Below are 17769 nucleotides of genomic sequence, written 5' to 3'. Positions count from 1 at the left end.
ATCTACTGAGACCTATTATGTTCAAAAGGTCCACTTCTGGTTCAAAGTCCTTGGGCTGTGAGTTTCTAGACACTGGCAAAAGTGTGCTGTATACCTGACTCATAGGGCTGCTTCTGTTGCAGGGTGGTTTACATAGGTTGTTGGGGTACGTAGACTTTTAGTTAGAGCTAAGTCTGATTCTGCTTTATACTGAAAATGCATGCATGGGAAGCTTTCTGTATTGTAAGTTTTTAGTCATCAGCTGTAGAATTTGTCTTGCCACCCCTACTTTTCATATGAGAAACCAGATCGTTCTGTATGACTTAAACAGATTGGCTTGTTCTCTGAAGCAGCAGTTATTTCTTTGAGAAATTAGACAGTTAAAAGTACACTGTATTGGCTTTATGAGATTAATTTTAGTCTCTGCTGTTTATTTGGTTGGATTCAAATATGTTGGTAGTAGTAAAAAAATAAACAGTAAATTTGAGAATTCAGAAACGAATTTGGACATAAAGTTCTTATTTAAGCTCTTGGTTTTAGTTGTATGAATTACAAAATAGATAGTATTTAATATCAAGCTCTGTTTCAGTCCTTTAACTCCTGCAGAGTTTACTAGTGTGTGTGTAGGAGTTTATATTTAATTGTACCTGACATAAGAAATGTCCTCGATTAAGGAAGATACTGGGTTTGCATGGCAATATTTTGGTAGCGGGGAGGCTACTGGGATTGCTCCTCTGAGAAGCTGCTCCTGTTGAGCTGAGGAGGGGGAGCAATAGCCTTGACATTCTTCCCTGTGAGGGTGCTGAGGCGCTGGCACAGGGTGCCCAGAGAAGCTGTGGCTGCCCCATCCCTGGCAGTGTTCAAGGCCAGGTTGGACACAGGGGCTTGGAGCAACCTGGTCTAGTGGAAGGTGTCCCTGCCTATGGCAGGGGATTGGAACTGGATGATCTTAAGGTCCCTCCCAGCCCAAACCATTCCTTGATTCTGTGTGGTAAGGAATATCCCTTTGGTCAGTTTGGGTCAGCTGTCCTGGCTGTGTCCCCCACCACAGCCTTGCTCACCCCCAGCCTAGGTGAGCTGTGAGATACCCAAAAAGGTTTTAGCTGTCAACCAGGTGACTAGTTTCTCCAGTGCTGGAATATTTGCTCTACACTCCTCATCATTCCTGCTGCTTTCTGAGTATATTTTCCATTTCCATAGACAGTTTTTGAGATGTAGGACCAGAGTGGAGTGTTCATAGGGTGGATGAGCTGTGGGTTTATTCATTGGCATAGGGATGTTATCTTCTTTTCCTTGCATTTCACTTTGGTTTTTTGATTTCTATCATTGAGCTGTCATTTGTGTCAAGTTCTTTCCTAACCTGGGATGATTAATTCATATCTGAGGTTAGTACTTTTTCCCCACCATGTACATTGCTTTAAATTTCAGGCACAATCTTTCTCCCTCCATTTACGCAGATCCCCAACCTATGAATAAGTTTCAGAGCTCTCAATATTTACCACAGATCTAAAAGATTTGTATTATATTAAAGCTCTTTTCACTCAGTCATTATAATTGGACAATTTTCACACTTAATAGAGAAAAGATATTTGGGAGGTGGCTGGGGATGGGTAAAGGGATGATTGCACTCCTTTTTAATTAGAGTTTTAACTGGTATCATCAGCTTTAGAAATCACATTACTTCTGTTACACCCCTTTCCTTCAAATGTTCCTTAGCATTTGCTGCCTTTCTCCTACCTTTTAAGTAATGCAGCAAAAGTAGTTAATCTTCTGGAATGGTAGCTGGCTCTGGTGTGAATAAAATAAAGCAAATTGAATTCTTGATCTTTCATCATCCATCCTCTGCTATTCTTATCAGTAACTGTAAGTCTCACCTCCCACCCTGCAGGCTCTTTTTTCGCATCCTCACACCTTAAGCACATTTCACTTTATTTAGTTCTCCTATGATCAGATTGTAATTTATATATATATATATATATAAATAAACATAAATACATATGTGACATTATTTATATTAGAAATCTCAGTGTGTTTGTGATCTCATAAGTGTTCTTCATACTGGATGGTGTGACATAAAGGAGAAATGTGTGTGGTGCCAGGAATCATAGAATCAACTGGGTTGGAAAAGACCTTAAAGTTCATCCATTCCAACCCTTACTCCAGTACTGCCAAGGCCACCACTAACCCATGGCACTGAGGGCTTCATCTACACAGTGTGTGAACACTTCCAGGGATGTTGATTCCACCGGGAGTTATGTATCAGTTGTTTATGAGCAGGGGAAGAGGGGAGAACAGCAGCTTTTTTTTATCTCCCAAACCCAGCTAAATAAATACTGGTGTAGGAATGTCCCAGTTGCTGACTGTACATTGATTGACCAGCTACATTCTGATGACTAAGGTGCTAAGCTATTGTGTGCTTCACAGCAGAGCTTGTAAGAGTATTAAACAGCCATGAAAGTGCTTTCTGAGTGGCAGAGGTTTCCACATTGTGTTTCTGAACTCTGATCTAGAAATTTGCCTGGTTTGGCTTTAGTCATCTATAATACATTCCTTATGGTAATGGCTTCCTGAAGAATTTGTATTGAGGGATGATAATTAGATTTTAGCATGTTAATCTTCTACAAAGCAAAACAATTTAAATTGTAATATTTTGCTTTGGACTTTCTGCTTTAAACTGTAGTAATTTACACATTGGTTTATATGCTTAGTTTCTAAATGTATTTTGTTCTATAAAATGATTGGTTTTTTAAGGCAAGCTTAAAAATCTAGCTTTGCTAAAGTAGATTTATAGTCAAATATATGCCAAAAGATACACGATCCAATCTGAGTTTACCCACTGGAACTTTCTAATTACAATTATTACAGTAGCATCATCTCAAAGATTCAGCTGAAATTTCTCAAGTTTCTTTTTTCTCTTCTTAGGTTTGTCTTTCAAGTCCCCTGGTTGTATTACCACATTTAGTTCCTGTCTCTTGCTTGTTTTGAGCAAGCAGTTCTTTACTGCCCATATATGTACAGGAAACAAAATTGTGCCCTGGAACTGTTGTCATTTCTTTCATATGGCTCCTTTCAAACTCCTGCCTACCAAATAAAACAACCTGTTGCAACATCATGATGTTAAATACAGTGTCTGACAGTCATCACTCTGCAGTTTAACTGATGGCCATAAATTGATCCCTGTGGCAGATCCTTAAGCACTGTTTGGTGGGTGACATTGCTTTTAATTTCTGTTCCTGTTGTGTGATTTGGTATGGAGTTTAAATAAGTTTAATTTCTTTCAGTAAAGTATCCTTTCTGCTTGGTGCATCCTTTCTGCTTGGTGTGTGCTTTCTTCATTTCCCTAAAGCAGAAGGGACACGTGCAAGGGTCAGTGGTTCCTTTTGCTACTGCAGAGAGACAAAATTATTCTGTAAACAGTCCAATTCATTTCTTCCTGTATGTTGTGAAGTTCCCCATTTTCTTGCCCTGTATCAAGTTGTGGAGCAGGATTTGTATTCACTGCACGTAGCTATCTTTAGGGCTCACATCTGGATGGCACTGCAGGAGCATATTGCTGAAAGCAAGCAGACTGGTTTTGATGGTAACAATGGAGACTGAGAAAATGCTGGATGCCTGAATAAGATTCCATTAAAAAGGGGGGAGTGAGAGGGATGTCTAATGCAGTCCATTTAATGCATAACTCTCTGGAGAGTGAAGTGGGGATTATGCCTGCTGCCCTTATTAAAGACTGGTATAGAAGATGCTTGGTGGGCGAATGGTATCTCCATAACAGACGCTGTATTAGTCATGAATCCGTTTCTAATTATATCTTAATGATCTCAGCCACAAATAGGAAAACAAAAATCTTTGTCTCCCTGAGTGGTTACCTTAGTGGCTGCAGGATTGGCAAGGTTTAGATTTTCCATCTCCTCTCACTAAACCCAGGGGACTTCATTGTGAGAAATGAGACTTGTTTATGATGGTGAATTAAATTGCTGTAAAAGGTTATTTCAACAGACAGTTGGGAAATCATAATAAAATAATTTAGTAAAAATGGGAGCTAGAGTATGCTTAATGAAACATGATTAGATTTAATTTTCTTGCTATTTCAATCATTAAAGGTACATTATGCTTTCTCAGACCTCATTTGGGCTCTTTGCCACGGACCCACTCTTAGTAACAGCCTGGAACTTGCATGTTCCATTAGGATATGAAAATAGCTAATAATACCATACTCTCCTCTTCCTGGCTTTTGTAGCATTTCTGTTACCAGCTTTTCAGCTATGTTTTAGCTGTTTTCTTCTTTCATCCTTTTATTCCCTCTCACATCCATTGTACACATTTTTCAGTATGAATAACTATTCAGGGAGGATAGATTGAATAAAGAAAAATACTTAATAACTGTAAAATGGCTTATTATAAGTAATTAAAAAATTAACTTCTTTATTAATAGGACCTTGTGTTCTAACCAAGTATTTTAATCAGTTCATATAAAACATGTTTCTATGCTGTCTTAATCCAGTGGTCCAATTAATTGGGGTTTTAGGTTTAGTGTTTTAGTTCTTTTTTCCTTTTACAGTGCAGTGACACATTGTGTGACATTGTATATGGGCTAAAATGTCTGTCTGGCCTCCAGTGACAATAAATGCAGTTCTCGATGACATTTTATGCCTCTCAGCATCAAAATGCTACTTTGATCTAATAGTATCCATTTCCTTTTCAGACTCTGAGTACATAGGAGTCTGAAACTTTGTTGATCGACAGCTTGGGTAGAGCAGCAAAACCTTGCTGATAGCAAATGCTCATGGCTCCATGGGTTTCTGGACTCGAGTGTATTGTTTGAGGGATGAGGTATTTGGATTATTTCAGTGTTTCATGGTGTTATTCCTTTTTCTATGTAGGTTCCACTGAGAGGCTTTCTGTGTTCACGGTGGAAGTCCTGTAGAAAGTAGCATTGGAGGCAGGGGAGAAAGGTAGACCCCAGTTTAGCCAGTAGCCTGTTAGTCAGGAGTGCTTCAGGGGAAGTCGCCAAGTGCAGATCCCACATTCAGAATCACCCAGAAGGAAAGGCTGATGGTGGGTTTCTGAAGCTCAAAATCAGTATTTTGACTGCTAAGCAGAATGTTTTACTGCCATCTCTCATTGTCTCATCCTGAAGTTGCTTCCTTTTGGTCGTATTAAATTTTCGTTGTAGCAGAGGCTTCTGATGATCTGGACTTCCACTTAATATGAGGAGAAATGAAAGAACTTCAGTCCTTTGCACTTGGTGTGAGATAGTGAACCCTTGTGGACTAGAGGTGATGTGAAAATGTAGTGAGTGTGCTCAGCACACACTGGGAACACTTTTGAAGTCTTCAGTGTTTGAGAAAATGGAAAATCTATCTCTCTCTTGAGCCAACATGAAGTTTCAAGTCAGTCATTATGCAGTGTTGCCAGCATAGACTCAGTTGAATTTTGTATGTCATAGTTAAAATAATTTACAAGTAAATGTGTGTGTATTCATGTGTGTACATACACATATTTAGTGTATCCTGTCCTCCTTTTAAAGCAATAGATATAAATCTCATATAATCATTTAGTATCTGTTTGGTACTGAAATGAGATACATGGCAGGGGAGGAGAAGGTCAGTCTTTTGTGGGTTGTAAAGCACACTGTTCACGGTGCCTTTATAGAGTATCTCCTTATATTTCCAGGCAATAACTTCCTTAATAGTGATGAAAAGCATGAAGATTTTAATTGAACCTGTGCTCAGAAGAAAACACATATAGATGACTGGAATATAGCTCTGTCATTAACTAGGATTTATTTATATAACTTATACCAATTTTCAAACCTGTATTCCTAAAGCTCATTTCTTGAATCAATGTGTAGGTACCAAAATAGAAATCATTGGGGGGGGGAGAGGTGAGATGAGGCTATGAAAAAAACTGTAATAAATCATTTGGAGATTACCCTGAAAGATGTGCCAATTAAAAAATGGTGTTCCAACCTCTTGTTAATAATAGCAATAATAAAATGCAGACTTATTTCCCATCTTTAAGAAGCAGGACTTTTTTAGAAGAGTTTCCTATTTTGCCAATGTTAATCACTGTAATAGTGTCACTGATCCATCTGTTAATCTCCCATAAAAATTGAATGAATTTTGGGTGATATATGTAGCAGCAGGAGTTATCCTTTCTTTGAAGTCGTAGCATCTGATATTGTTTTGCAAATGCTTATGAGAAGCAGAACTGATGTCCTTGTGTTCTTGTAGATCTGAGTTAAACTTTTAGACACTGAGTTGTGCCTTTGCTCCTCTTTGACATGGAGGAGTTGAAGTCTGAACAACTGAGAGAGAGTTTTCAGGAGTGGTGCTTGGCTTGTGCTGGACAAGTGCACAAAGAGCATCTCGGGGAATACCAGCAGGGTACCAGCTGACCCTGTAATGCTCAGTATAGCTGTATAGCATCAGTTTTCACACTGTCTACTGCCTGGCACTTTTGTGATTGCCACCATGGGAGCAGAGCTGGGGCCATTTAAAAAGTCACTGTGCTGTACTTTTATTTTTTATACACCCAGTGAAGTAATTTCTGTTTTCTGTCTTCCAGTTAAATATTCTGGGTGATGAGAACTGTTCATGCTTTATGCCTGTGTCTTTTCTCTAATAGTACCTGTGAAAACATGTATGCTTTCACTCAAGTGACTAAATCATAGAAACATAGATTGGTTTGGGTTGGAAGGGACCTTGAGATCATCCAGTTCCAACCTCCTGCGATGGGCAGGGGCACCTTCAACTGGCATCCAAGGCTCTGTCCAGCCTGGCCTTGAACACTGCCAGGGATGGGGCAGCCACAGCTTCTCTGGGCACCCTGTGCCAGCGCCTCAGCACCCTCACAGGGGAGAACTTCCTTATATCCTTTTCACTGAATAAATGTAGTGTTTTGTTATGTAGAATTTTCACTTATAGCAATCAGTTCATAATTTCTTTTGCCTTATCTGCCTAGTGACATAGTAGAAATATAGGTTCTATTCTGAATCCTTCAAACCTTTTCCTCTCAAAAATGTTAATGTGATCCTTTGGGTAAGTCTAATGAATCTATGTTTTTCAATTAAAAATGTCACCAGAAAATTCCCCAAACTCATCTAAACCTTTTTCCTTGAGGTGACAAAGTGCCATTTACATCAAAGTAAAATCCATGTGGAAAAAAAAGATGTCAGTTCATTGGTGCCTGCCATTCTGAAGCCGTTCAAGACCTAGATTTTAATTAATGCTGAAAACCAGTCTGAGAAGTGAATATTTTGGCATGGAAATTTCTTGGTGTAATGGCTTATTGCAGCTCCCAAGTGACTTTGCAGTTCAAATGCTTCACTTACACTTGAGACTTTCCAAAGAGTCTCCAGATTGATGTAGTTACTACCATGGTGGTATCAGTTACTTCTAAAGCTTCATTGCTTCAGAACATACCAGCATGAATGCTTCCAGGGTGCCTGGATCTTCCTTGGTATGAGTAAGTTCAATTCTCCAGAGCAAGAAATCTGTACCTTGAAGATTGTCTGCCTCTAACTCTGAACAGATTTAAGTGGCCTATAAAGATGCTGGAGACGGACTCTTCATCAGGGACTGCAGCGATAGGACAAGGGGTGATAGGTTCAGACTGAAAGAGGGGAAGTTCAGGTTAGATCTAAGGCAGAAGCTCTTCCCTGTGAGGGTGCTGAGGCGCTGGCACAGGGTGCCCAGAGAAGCTGTGGCTGCCCCATCCCTGGCAGTGTTCAAGGCCAGGTCGGACACAGGGGCTTGGAACAACCTGGTCTGGTGTGAGGTGTCCCTGCCCATATCAGGGGTTGGAATTTTAAGGCCCTTTCCAACCCAAACCATTCTATGATTCTTCTCTTCAAGAACGAGATTTATAAACTGTATCCTGATGTAGGACAGTTTTGTAATCTTTGACTCATTTCTTAAGTTTTCCTGCTTGGATTATCATGGTTTATTCGACTTCCAGAAGTTTGAGACATGAAGTGGGACCTCTTAAAGGAGGAAAACTGGTTTCTCTGTTAATAGGTGGTGTTAGCAATGCTGTTGTTCTCCACATATCCATTCATTGAAGTTGTATTCTCACAGGATTTGTGAATAAAATAAGAAGAGAAAGAACACTGGCCTTACTTATATTTTCAGTTCTTAATGTTTGTTGTGCAAGAGAAGTACGTTTATGATCTTGACAGAAGCTTTACTTCTAAAAGTGAAGAATTTACTTTTCACTCTTTAGAATGAAAAGAGGCAACATTCTTTAGAGCTCTGTTTGTTTTAAATGTCACCTTTTCTCCTTATGCCTTGTGAGATTCTGACCATTGACACAGATAAAATGACATGGTGGTGTCCAAGATAACAAGGAGGTTTGGGAAATGCAAAGGATGTATCAAATGACTTCCAGAATAAAAAGATTAGATTGTTAGGCCTCTGAAAATCTGAAGTTTGGCATGGTAAGAGAATACATTTGCATACTGATAGTGGGGTATTATCTATCTATCTATCTATCTATCTATCTATCTATCTATCTCCTTAGATTTAATCAAAGTGTATCTGTTAATGTAGTGTTTAGTATGATTTCTTCTGGATTCTTAGATACAGGAGTAGGAGGTTTGTATGTGAAGTCTCCCAAATTGGTAGCCTCTTACCACAATTGCTATCTCTTTTGTTATCTAAAGTGTAATTAAAATACTGTAGTTTGCCTACGCTGTTCTAATTTCTAATCCACTTAAAGGACAAGAAATAGCAGCTTTAGCCATAGTATCTTGCCAAGATTCGTACTCCCACTTTTCTAATTCACACCCTTTTACCTAACTGGCTTTTTAGAATACTTCAACCGAGTTCTTTTGTTAACGTTACAACCCTTCAAAATTAGAATGAAAAGTTTAATGGCCTAAATACAGTGTAGTCCTATTTGAAAAGCCTGATTTATCTTCCATACTTCCTTTTTTTTATCCTAGTATTTCCTTGTTATGCCCTTGGTATTTCTTAGCTGTCCTTTTTAAGCACTGAAGCAATTAGTTTTGAGAAGGCTGATTCTTCAGGGTCCAATGCTTTGCTGCCTTTCATTCACCAAAGCTCTACATTTTAATGAAGTTGTTTCATCTGTGTTGCCAAACACTAGAATTTTGCTGCTTCAATTCTAATTATCTCTGCTGGCAAAGGCTATGTTTTATTAAAGCTGTCAAGTGCACTGTTCATTAAGTGTCCGCAGTCTGTGGTGCTGTGCACACAAATCAGATCCGCTTTGCTCCTTGATAGGTTATGGAGAAGTTAAATACTTTTATATAAACCTATAAAATCGAGCCTAACAGCAATCAGTGATGGCTTATCTAAGTAAAACATACCTGTAGCTTCTTGAAACCTAACAAGTATCTTATCAAAACCCATCTGCAATACATGTGTTAAAACTCTAGTAGTACAGCTGAGTATGCCATTTGTAAGATTATTTTATTTGCTAAGAGAACATTTTCCTTCCCCAAAGTGTTGGCATTCCCATCTTGAATTCTAGTCTATGTGTGTTTAGGGGAAGGTAAGTTTTGTTATATATGCTTTGATATAAATAAAAGCATCAGTGCTAGTTTTCCAGTAGACAGTTGTATAAATTATGTGTATTAAAAGCAAAGGTGGCTTCATTTTAATGTTATTAACCTGCTGAATGCAAAAGATCACTATTGGAAACAGCTACCAGCTTGTCTTGTAATTGTGTATCTCCAAAGGGAATTTGACTAGAAAATATTTACTTGAAATATATGGGGCAGTAATGGAAGTGCTGTACTTGCAAAGACAGTATGTGAGTCAGCTCTCATTTTGGCACTTGTAAAACTCCTTTGCTTTTATGAATTTTATATTCTCAGTGGATGTATCGTTATCTTCAGTAACAATCATTCTTACTATTTCTCTGTTGTTTTCTGAATGTTCTTTAGGAGAGTGAATAAGATGATAGACTACCAGATAAACATGTTGATCTCTTGAAAAACTGTGATTCTTACCCTTCACCTATCTGTAGGAAATAACTTCAAATTCATTTTTAGTACCATGGCTTTATGGTATCTCTTTCCTCTATTGGTTACCTTATCTTTTGAAGAATGTGGTGTCTATACTTTCCAACATTGCTTTTCCATTTATCAGGCTGTGTATTAAACCTTCAGAGGAACAGACATTTATTGTGCTCTTTATAGATATCAGAAATGACATCTCGAAGTTCTATGTAAAGTAAATATAATTTTGGGCCTCTTGGCCCAGATATAAATATATGTATATGAAAATATATTTATACACATATATATGTGTATATATATATATATATACACACATATAAAGGAGGTTGGTAGGAAACTAATGGTCCTCCAAAAGGCTGTGAGCTGTTGTTCTTTGTCTGTTCTCCTTATGATCCAGTTTAAAGTGCTCTAGTACAAAGAAAACTAATACAGGGTGAAGCTGAATAGAGGCTTCTATGAGATTTGGCTGGGTTTGTAGCACTTTAAATGTTGACCTTTAAGGAACTGAAAAAGTATTGTTTATGTATTAGTGTTGCTTTTTAAAATGAATAGTCTTCTGTTAACCTTGCAAAAGGAAAACTAGATTATTTTTATTCTGATTTTCATTGTGTTTTATACAGGAACACCAAGACAGTATCCTTGGGAATACAATGCAAACTGTAATTGCCTTATTGAATAACATGGTTGCTAACAAAAACACAAACATGATGTTACTCTTTGAAGAAGGTATGTTGTCTTTAGTTATTCTCTTTACTATAGATGTTTCCTGGTCTTTTGTGATGTCTGGCGCTGTGTGAAACTGTAGACTTGAATGTATTCTGTAGTGATTGTTAGGTAATTGCATTGTAATGGACTGGTACTCCTCATCACTTCATCTACCTCCCTTACTGACTTGATTATAAACTTAACTTTTAGAAACCTTTTCCTCCAAGGAAATGTGGTTACAAAAGAGTTGCTGGCTGAAAGTTACATTATGCCCAGGAAGGATGGCTTTGAAAAGGAGTGGGCTAGAGCTCTGACCGTAGCAGTGCAGAATGCAGGGAGAGAGCCTCTGCACCTTCTTCCTTTTCTCACTACTCACATCTGTGAGAGAATAAATTGTACAATATTTCTGTGCTTCTAAAAAACCTAGCTCCTCTTCCAATCCAGTGATACAGACTAGTGGGGTGAGGCCCAAGCTGACTGTGATGTCTTCATGTTCAAACCATTCCATGTCTTCATTTCACTGTGGTTTATTATTGAAGATCCATTTATTTAGAAACTTGATCTGTTTAACAAAATAGAGTTTCTACAGTTGGAAATCTATGTAAATTCAACAACTTCTTTAGAAATATGCACATAGAGAGAATTCCTTCTGTTTATTGTTAATGACTGGCATCCAGCAATACAGATCTATGCTACTGTTCATATCATTTGTCATAAATCAAAGACCTAGGATACTAGTGTAACAATATAGAGCATACTGCAGATGGAAAAGGAAGACTTATGCATAGGGGGACATTGAAGAGGCTGCTAAGTCTCTTGTGGATCCAAGAGATGAGAGAAAACCTTTTGAAAGCCTCTAGGAAAAGATTGGGTGGGATGCAAGAGGGAAATTTCGTGGGAGTGTAGCTTTTCTGTAGTCATCACATCAGAGAAGTAGCCAGACGAGACATAGTGTAACTAATGGTGTAAGCATAAGCACTGATGGTGATAAGGAAATTTGAACACTGTTTTAGATATGAGACACACGTATCAGCATAAAACTCCATCAAGATTCGTGGTAATGGCCATGCCCTTTTTTTTGTAATTACCTTAGCAGTTAAAGCACTCACCCAAAACGTGGGAAAGTTGAATTCCTGGTCCTTTTCACTCTGAAGGGATTGAATGGACAGTGCCATCATGCAGGAGATGAGCTGGAACACAGTGTAGCTAATAACATGTTCCTCTCCTTTGTTTCAGCTAGATCCATTCTGAGGCTAATGGTGTGAGAATAAGGCCAAAAGAAAAGAGAGGGGAATATGTCTGAATTGGAGAGGGATGGTTCACAGGATTCTGATTCTTTGGTTATTTATCAACAAATTGCCTGTTACACTTAGAAATGCTTGGGGTTTCTTGGGGTTTAGATGTTTGTGCTGCTTCCATCATGCTAGTTTCCAAATGAAAAAAGTGGGATAGAAACATTATCAAAGTCTTTTACCTTTTTCTTGTGCTATTTTATAAATTACTCCAGTAATACTGTCAGACTATTAGTGATTAGGTGACACTCTTGGGCTCACAGAACTTCAGCATCCTGACTAGCAAAAACAACACAGCAGCCACAGATAAATCTCAAGTAAGACTCTCATCCCTTTTCCCCATTGGCTAATCTTCAGAGTCCTGGAAACCTGGATTTTGGCCAGGGCTTTATTGATTAAGGGCCCAAATGTCAAGTCAAGAACTTCTGAAATTTGGTTTGCAGGAATTGTTATGAAGGTATTGATCTTGTAATTGTAGACTTCAAGCTTTCCTTTGGATGAAAAAGGGAGCAAAGTTATTCCATACAAACTAGAGGGCATTTTATCCTTTCCATTACCAATATAAATCTATGGTGCTCACTACAGGAAAATAGATTAAACTTCTTCTGCCACTGTCTTTGATATTCAACTTGTCCTTTTTTGAATGATTTTTGTGTGATAGAGAAGAACATGATCTGGTAAAGTGGAAACTAAGCTCCATCTTGCAGAAAAGCATCCTGGAGTCCACATAGGAAAGTTGAACATGAGGCAGCAGTGTGCCCTTGCAGGAATAAAGGCAGAGGGCTGTAATAAAAAAGAGTAACTGGAACATGGAGAAAAGTAATTATTCTTTTGTATTTGCCACTTGTGAGATTTCATCTAGAATAGCAACTAGTTCTGAGCTCCAAACTATAACAAGACATTGACAGGAGCAAGTCCAGAGGAGGGAGGGCAGCCAAGTAGGTTCACTTAGGAGAGTGAACCACATGGTGTATGTATTTTCATCCTCTGCCTGTACTATTACATTAATTTATCCCTTCCCAGGTGCACAGCTTTGTATTTGCCTTTGTCAGACTCAAAGAGGTTTGTGGCAGCCCATTGTTTTAGCTCTCCTGCTTCTTGAGTTTTGCCTGCATGTTAGCCCAGCCCTTCATCACATCAACTGCGTGCCTCATTTCAATGTCACCTGGAAACTTGCTGAAGGTGCATCTTACTCCTATTAACAGTCTGTGTCTATGCTGTTAATGAAGGCATTCAACATTCATGAGCTATTCTGCTGTCTTCAAAAAGAAAAGGCTAAAGACAGAGTATTATGTGTCATCATTTTCCCTTATTTCCCCATTACAGTGTGATAATTCATGTATATATGGAGCTTAAAATATTGAAAACCTTAAGTACTTGCTAAACATTGTAAGGAGCCTAGGTTAGGTGGTCAGTCCTGTCAAGGATTTTGTTTCCAAGAGTCCCGATATTAGCAACGAGGATTTCTTTCCACCTCTCTTCAGCTGCCAAGAAGCACTGAATGGTCCTTACTGGTGGAGGTAAAACCTGCCATCTGTGAATTCTGTTTCCATTAGCATTTACTAAATTACAAAGCATAAAACTTATACACTTACGTAGCATCCTGAGGTTTACTTATAAGCCTGTTAATATCTATTAATGAATATATCTCCCTGGTCTGTTCTGTATTCACACCCATTTGCTTTTTAGGATATTTGCAGTCCTCTGGTTTAGGTTTGTAACCACTGAGTTCAACAGTGTATTGTTCCACACCTATGGAGGGTAACCCATGTAATGACCACACAGGATAAATCAGTGCATGGGAGCAGCTCCCAGTGTAGCACATCCTTATTGTTGGGTGACACAAGACAAAGCAGGATCCTCATTCTGAAGAAATGAGCAAAACAGGTTGTTGGAAGGTAGATCTAAGGAGATGATTTATGTATAAAGTTCAATACGGTCATGTAGGTTTGAATGTAGGTTTCAGGCTCTATGGCTGTTACCCTGTTTTTGACTACTGTCCCTGAAGTAGCCACCACTAGCAGTGTGAGAAAAGGTGCTTGTCTGAATGTTCAAAACCAGTTTCTATTATATGGTACAACAAATCCTAAACTTTCTGTGTTAATGCTGTTGAAATCTCAGGAACTAAAGTAGAAGTGAATTTGTGGGTTTTAGAACAATAAGAATAGTCTTTGAAGGGTGTCAAAATGCAACAGCTATTATTAGTGCATGAGACTTCAAGTAGTATTTGTAAAAACTGAGGTTCCTAAGGAAGGACCTTTGATTGAAATGTAGAATGTCAGCTACAGCAGGTGTTACATTCAACATCATATTAAGAAAGCATACTAGGTGCTTAAAGCAGGGACAGTTATTAAAAAGGAAGAGATCTGCAATAAACTTTGTAGTCAGATGATGATAACTCATTTGCACCTCATGAAAGAAAGATCAGCCTTCATGGATGAGGTATCCTTATTCATCTTGTGGTTCAGTGCTTTGACTTTTAGTCAAATGTCAAGAGATTAATTAGATTTCAAATGTCTTTGTGCGTTGTATTGTTAAACTCTGTTAAATATTGCATAGCCACAAAAGTGGCACTCGTGAGACCAACATCCAACTTTAACCTTTCTCATGGAAATAAAAGGCAAAAAACCTGTATCAGTCTGTAACATACACATATCTTTAACATAATGATTGATAAATGACAATGAATTCTGAACTCCCTAGTTAGATCCTGAAGGTTTCTATCTTCTACCTTTCACTTCCTCACAGATAATTGGATTTCAGCTTCAGTTTCCAAAAAGCATTTGATTGTGCTGCCCACAGCACAGTGTTTAGGGAAAGCTTCTGGTTTCCTACCCAGCTCTCTCTCCTGCTAAATCATCAGTGTTGATAAAAGCAGGCAGCACTAACTTGGCAACTCAGGTTTTCCTCATGCTGCACCAACCTATGCAGTAGTCCCATACCACATGGAGAAGGTGTCAGTGTGACACTGCATGAGACTTGGGTTTTAGGAATACAAGTGAGTTGTTGGAGTACCTGGCTTCTAAGTTGCAGGGTTTTCTTCCAAGATGCAAGAAACTAACTCACTCTGACAGTGATCAAGAGGACCATGGATTAGTCATGCAGGAGAAGTCTACTTGCAAGTGAAAGGCAGTAGTTATCCTATAAAATTAATGAATTAGTGTGCACTTAAAACCAAAACCACAGACTTAGTTTGTGAAGAAATCAGACACACATTCAGACTGGTTCTGAAGCCATCTGCTTGTTTTTTAGTAGTCTGCAAAACTCACATAGGATACAATATAGGAATATTTATTTGTTCAGTGACTGAAGGTAGAAAATGTATTGTTTCAGGGCAATACTTTAGACCTGCTTATTGTACATCACTCCAAGAAAATGTAAAGCTTAGTTCATACACAGCATATTGTGATTCTGGATGGGAAGTCTGGCAGAGAAGGTAAGTTAGAGAAATCAGTATGAGTAAGAACCGAAAACCAATTTTTCTGCATTTAATCAACATTTAGAAACAAAAATATCTCACAGTAAAATAAATGTAAAGTGAGAAATTATTTTGAAATACAAAAAATAAATGCAGGCAGGTTTGTATCATCTTCTCTGAGCAGTTGTAGTTCCTGTCCTGTATCGTTTGGAAAGTCCCTTGGTTAGGAAGTGTGCACCTTACAGCCTCTGCCATGAGGGATGGAAGCCTTTTGTAGCTCTGTGCCAGAACTGTAGTAGTTAGCTCAGCTCTTGAGCACAGAGATGTCTGTATGAACATCTAAAGATGGTATAGTACTTGTGTGTCACTGTTTGTTTGAGTTACGGCTTATATGGGAAGTGGTGGTTGAGCCTGAGGAAGTCTCTTCTATGATGTTATGAACTTCAGAATGTTTTTTAACTGTATTAGGACATGTTTTTCTGACCCAAAATGCCAGGTGTTCAGGGGGAAATGTGTAACATCACACACATAAGCTTAGAAGCCTGGTATCATAAAAGATAAGTGGGAATCATGTCAAAATAGCATAGCAGTAGTGAAGTCTTTGAGGAAAAAACAACCTGGTGTGTCATCCTGTGATGTTCATCAATACAGCCACCTGAAAAGCATGGAAATAGAAACAGTAATTGCTGTGAGAAACAGTTAAGCCATTGAAGTAGAACCAAGCCTGTTGTTGAGAGCCCTATCTGTAAGGCACAGAATGTCACAGCATGCTTGCTAAGTCTTCAAAGGATAAAATAAGTTAATAAAGGCTCAACAGGTTGTTATGTCTTGTCTCACCAGTGCTGCACTGTAAAGGAGGACAGGTCTTTTCTGTGCCTGGGGTGTAGGCTTCCTAGTAGGATCATCTTGCAGCATAGCTGCCTGTTTAAACCAGCTAAGATATCTTATTTAAACACCTAATGGATGGAAGAGAAAGAAATGATAACAAAAAATGGTTCAAAATCTTTTCATTCCATGATATTCTAGTCTCAGGGGCCCTATGCAGAAATCTGATGGCATCACTGATCAGTTTATTTTAACAGTGGGAGGTTAGTTCAATAAATATAGCCATTTCAAAACTCAGACTATCTTTATGTTTCAATATACCACCCGTAATGGACATTTTTTGTGCTTATCCAATTCCTAGACAAAACAAAGACTTCAGGTTTTGGCTGAATGATTGCTCCAATAACATTTAAAAGCAGAAAACCCATTTGGAAAATGAAATTCATATATTAAAATGGAAGGTGTTGATTTTTTTCATCTGAGGATGTGGATACCTGAGTTTCCTAATGACAGGATTGTGAAAAAGGAGGAAATCTTCAAAGCCTTATGCTCCTTCTCACCCACTTAGCCAAAATCTGATTCTATTTTCCACCCCTCTAGAGATGGTCATCTTTACATTCATGTAGGTGCTGCTTTTTCTGCAGTCTAGTAAGGCATGATCATTAGACATCATGCTAGTACTTCCATCAAGCTTAACTCAAATTGCATATATTAGCACTAGTTCATTTGATCAGCTTGAGAGAAAATATATAAGTAAAAGCATAGCGATCGTGTTAGCTACAAATTAACTAGTGATGACACAAACTATTTATTACAGATAATAAATGAAAATCTAATTATGATGTCCATGTGTAGCTTGTCAGCTATAATTAGTAAGTTAAAAGATGATATTAAGTGATGAAATTTAAAATGTAACTATGTATTTGAAGAGAGACTGGATCTGAATGTAGTTACTATACCATAGGTTGTAGAAGTGTCATATACTTTCTATTCTAGCTGTTAGAACAGTCTCAGTATGAGCACAGTGTATCACTGCCAATTTCAGGTAAGTGTAAAGATACAAAGTAGTAGACGCAAAATCAAACCAGATCAATCGTTACTCTTGTCATAGGGATAATAGTCTTCTTCAGGTGCACTTACATGATCCTACCAAAAGAAATCCATTTTCTCAGTTGCTAAAAACAAGCACCAGTTTTGGCAGGACCAGATCTATATAGCAGACAGATAAATGAAATCTGAGGTTTTTCACTGGTTTAAAGAATGGCTTGATGGTTTTGTTTTCTTTTAGATGTTTTCAGTAGTTGTCACAGCTCTCAGCCAGATAGTCTGCTCTTCTAAATTATTTTCAGGAAAACTCTAACCTCTTTTTCACCTCTGAACAAATCAGTTGCCCTTGATCAAAGCGGAATCCAGGTTCTCAGTTAAAGCATCAGATCTGCAGCAGGATCCAGTTCAGCTTGTTTGGGAGGGTGGTATAGTTCACTGTTTATGTTTCAGAACTAAGTGGCTTGGGCTGAGATAGCCTTGTAGACCAAACCACTTGATGTGATCTCCTTCCAAGGCTT

General features: G+C 38.3%; 1 protein-coding gene across 1 annotated transcript in view; it reads left to right on the top strand.

Annotated features, from left to right (window-relative positions):
* ULK4 (unc-51 like kinase 4) overlaps nt 1-17769 on the top strand; it is a 118241-nt gene that overhangs the window by 81237 nt on the left and 19235 nt on the right. Inside the window, exon 33 of the mRNA XM_034060710.1 lies at nt 10585-10690. Coding sequence (XP_033916601.1) covers nt 10585-10690 — 106 coding nt within the window. The remainder of the gene's footprint in view (nt 1-10584; nt 10691-17769) is intronic.

The sequence above is a fragment of the Melopsittacus undulatus genome, chromosome 1 (assembly GCF_012275295.1).
Source record: "Melopsittacus undulatus isolate bMelUnd1 chromosome 1, bMelUnd1.mat.Z, whole genome shotgun sequence".
In the NCBI taxonomy this organism is placed as follows: domain Eukaryota; kingdom Metazoa; phylum Chordata; class Aves; order Psittaciformes; family Psittaculidae; genus Melopsittacus; species Melopsittacus undulatus.
This window is presented reverse-complemented; position numbering and strand designations above follow the sequence as displayed.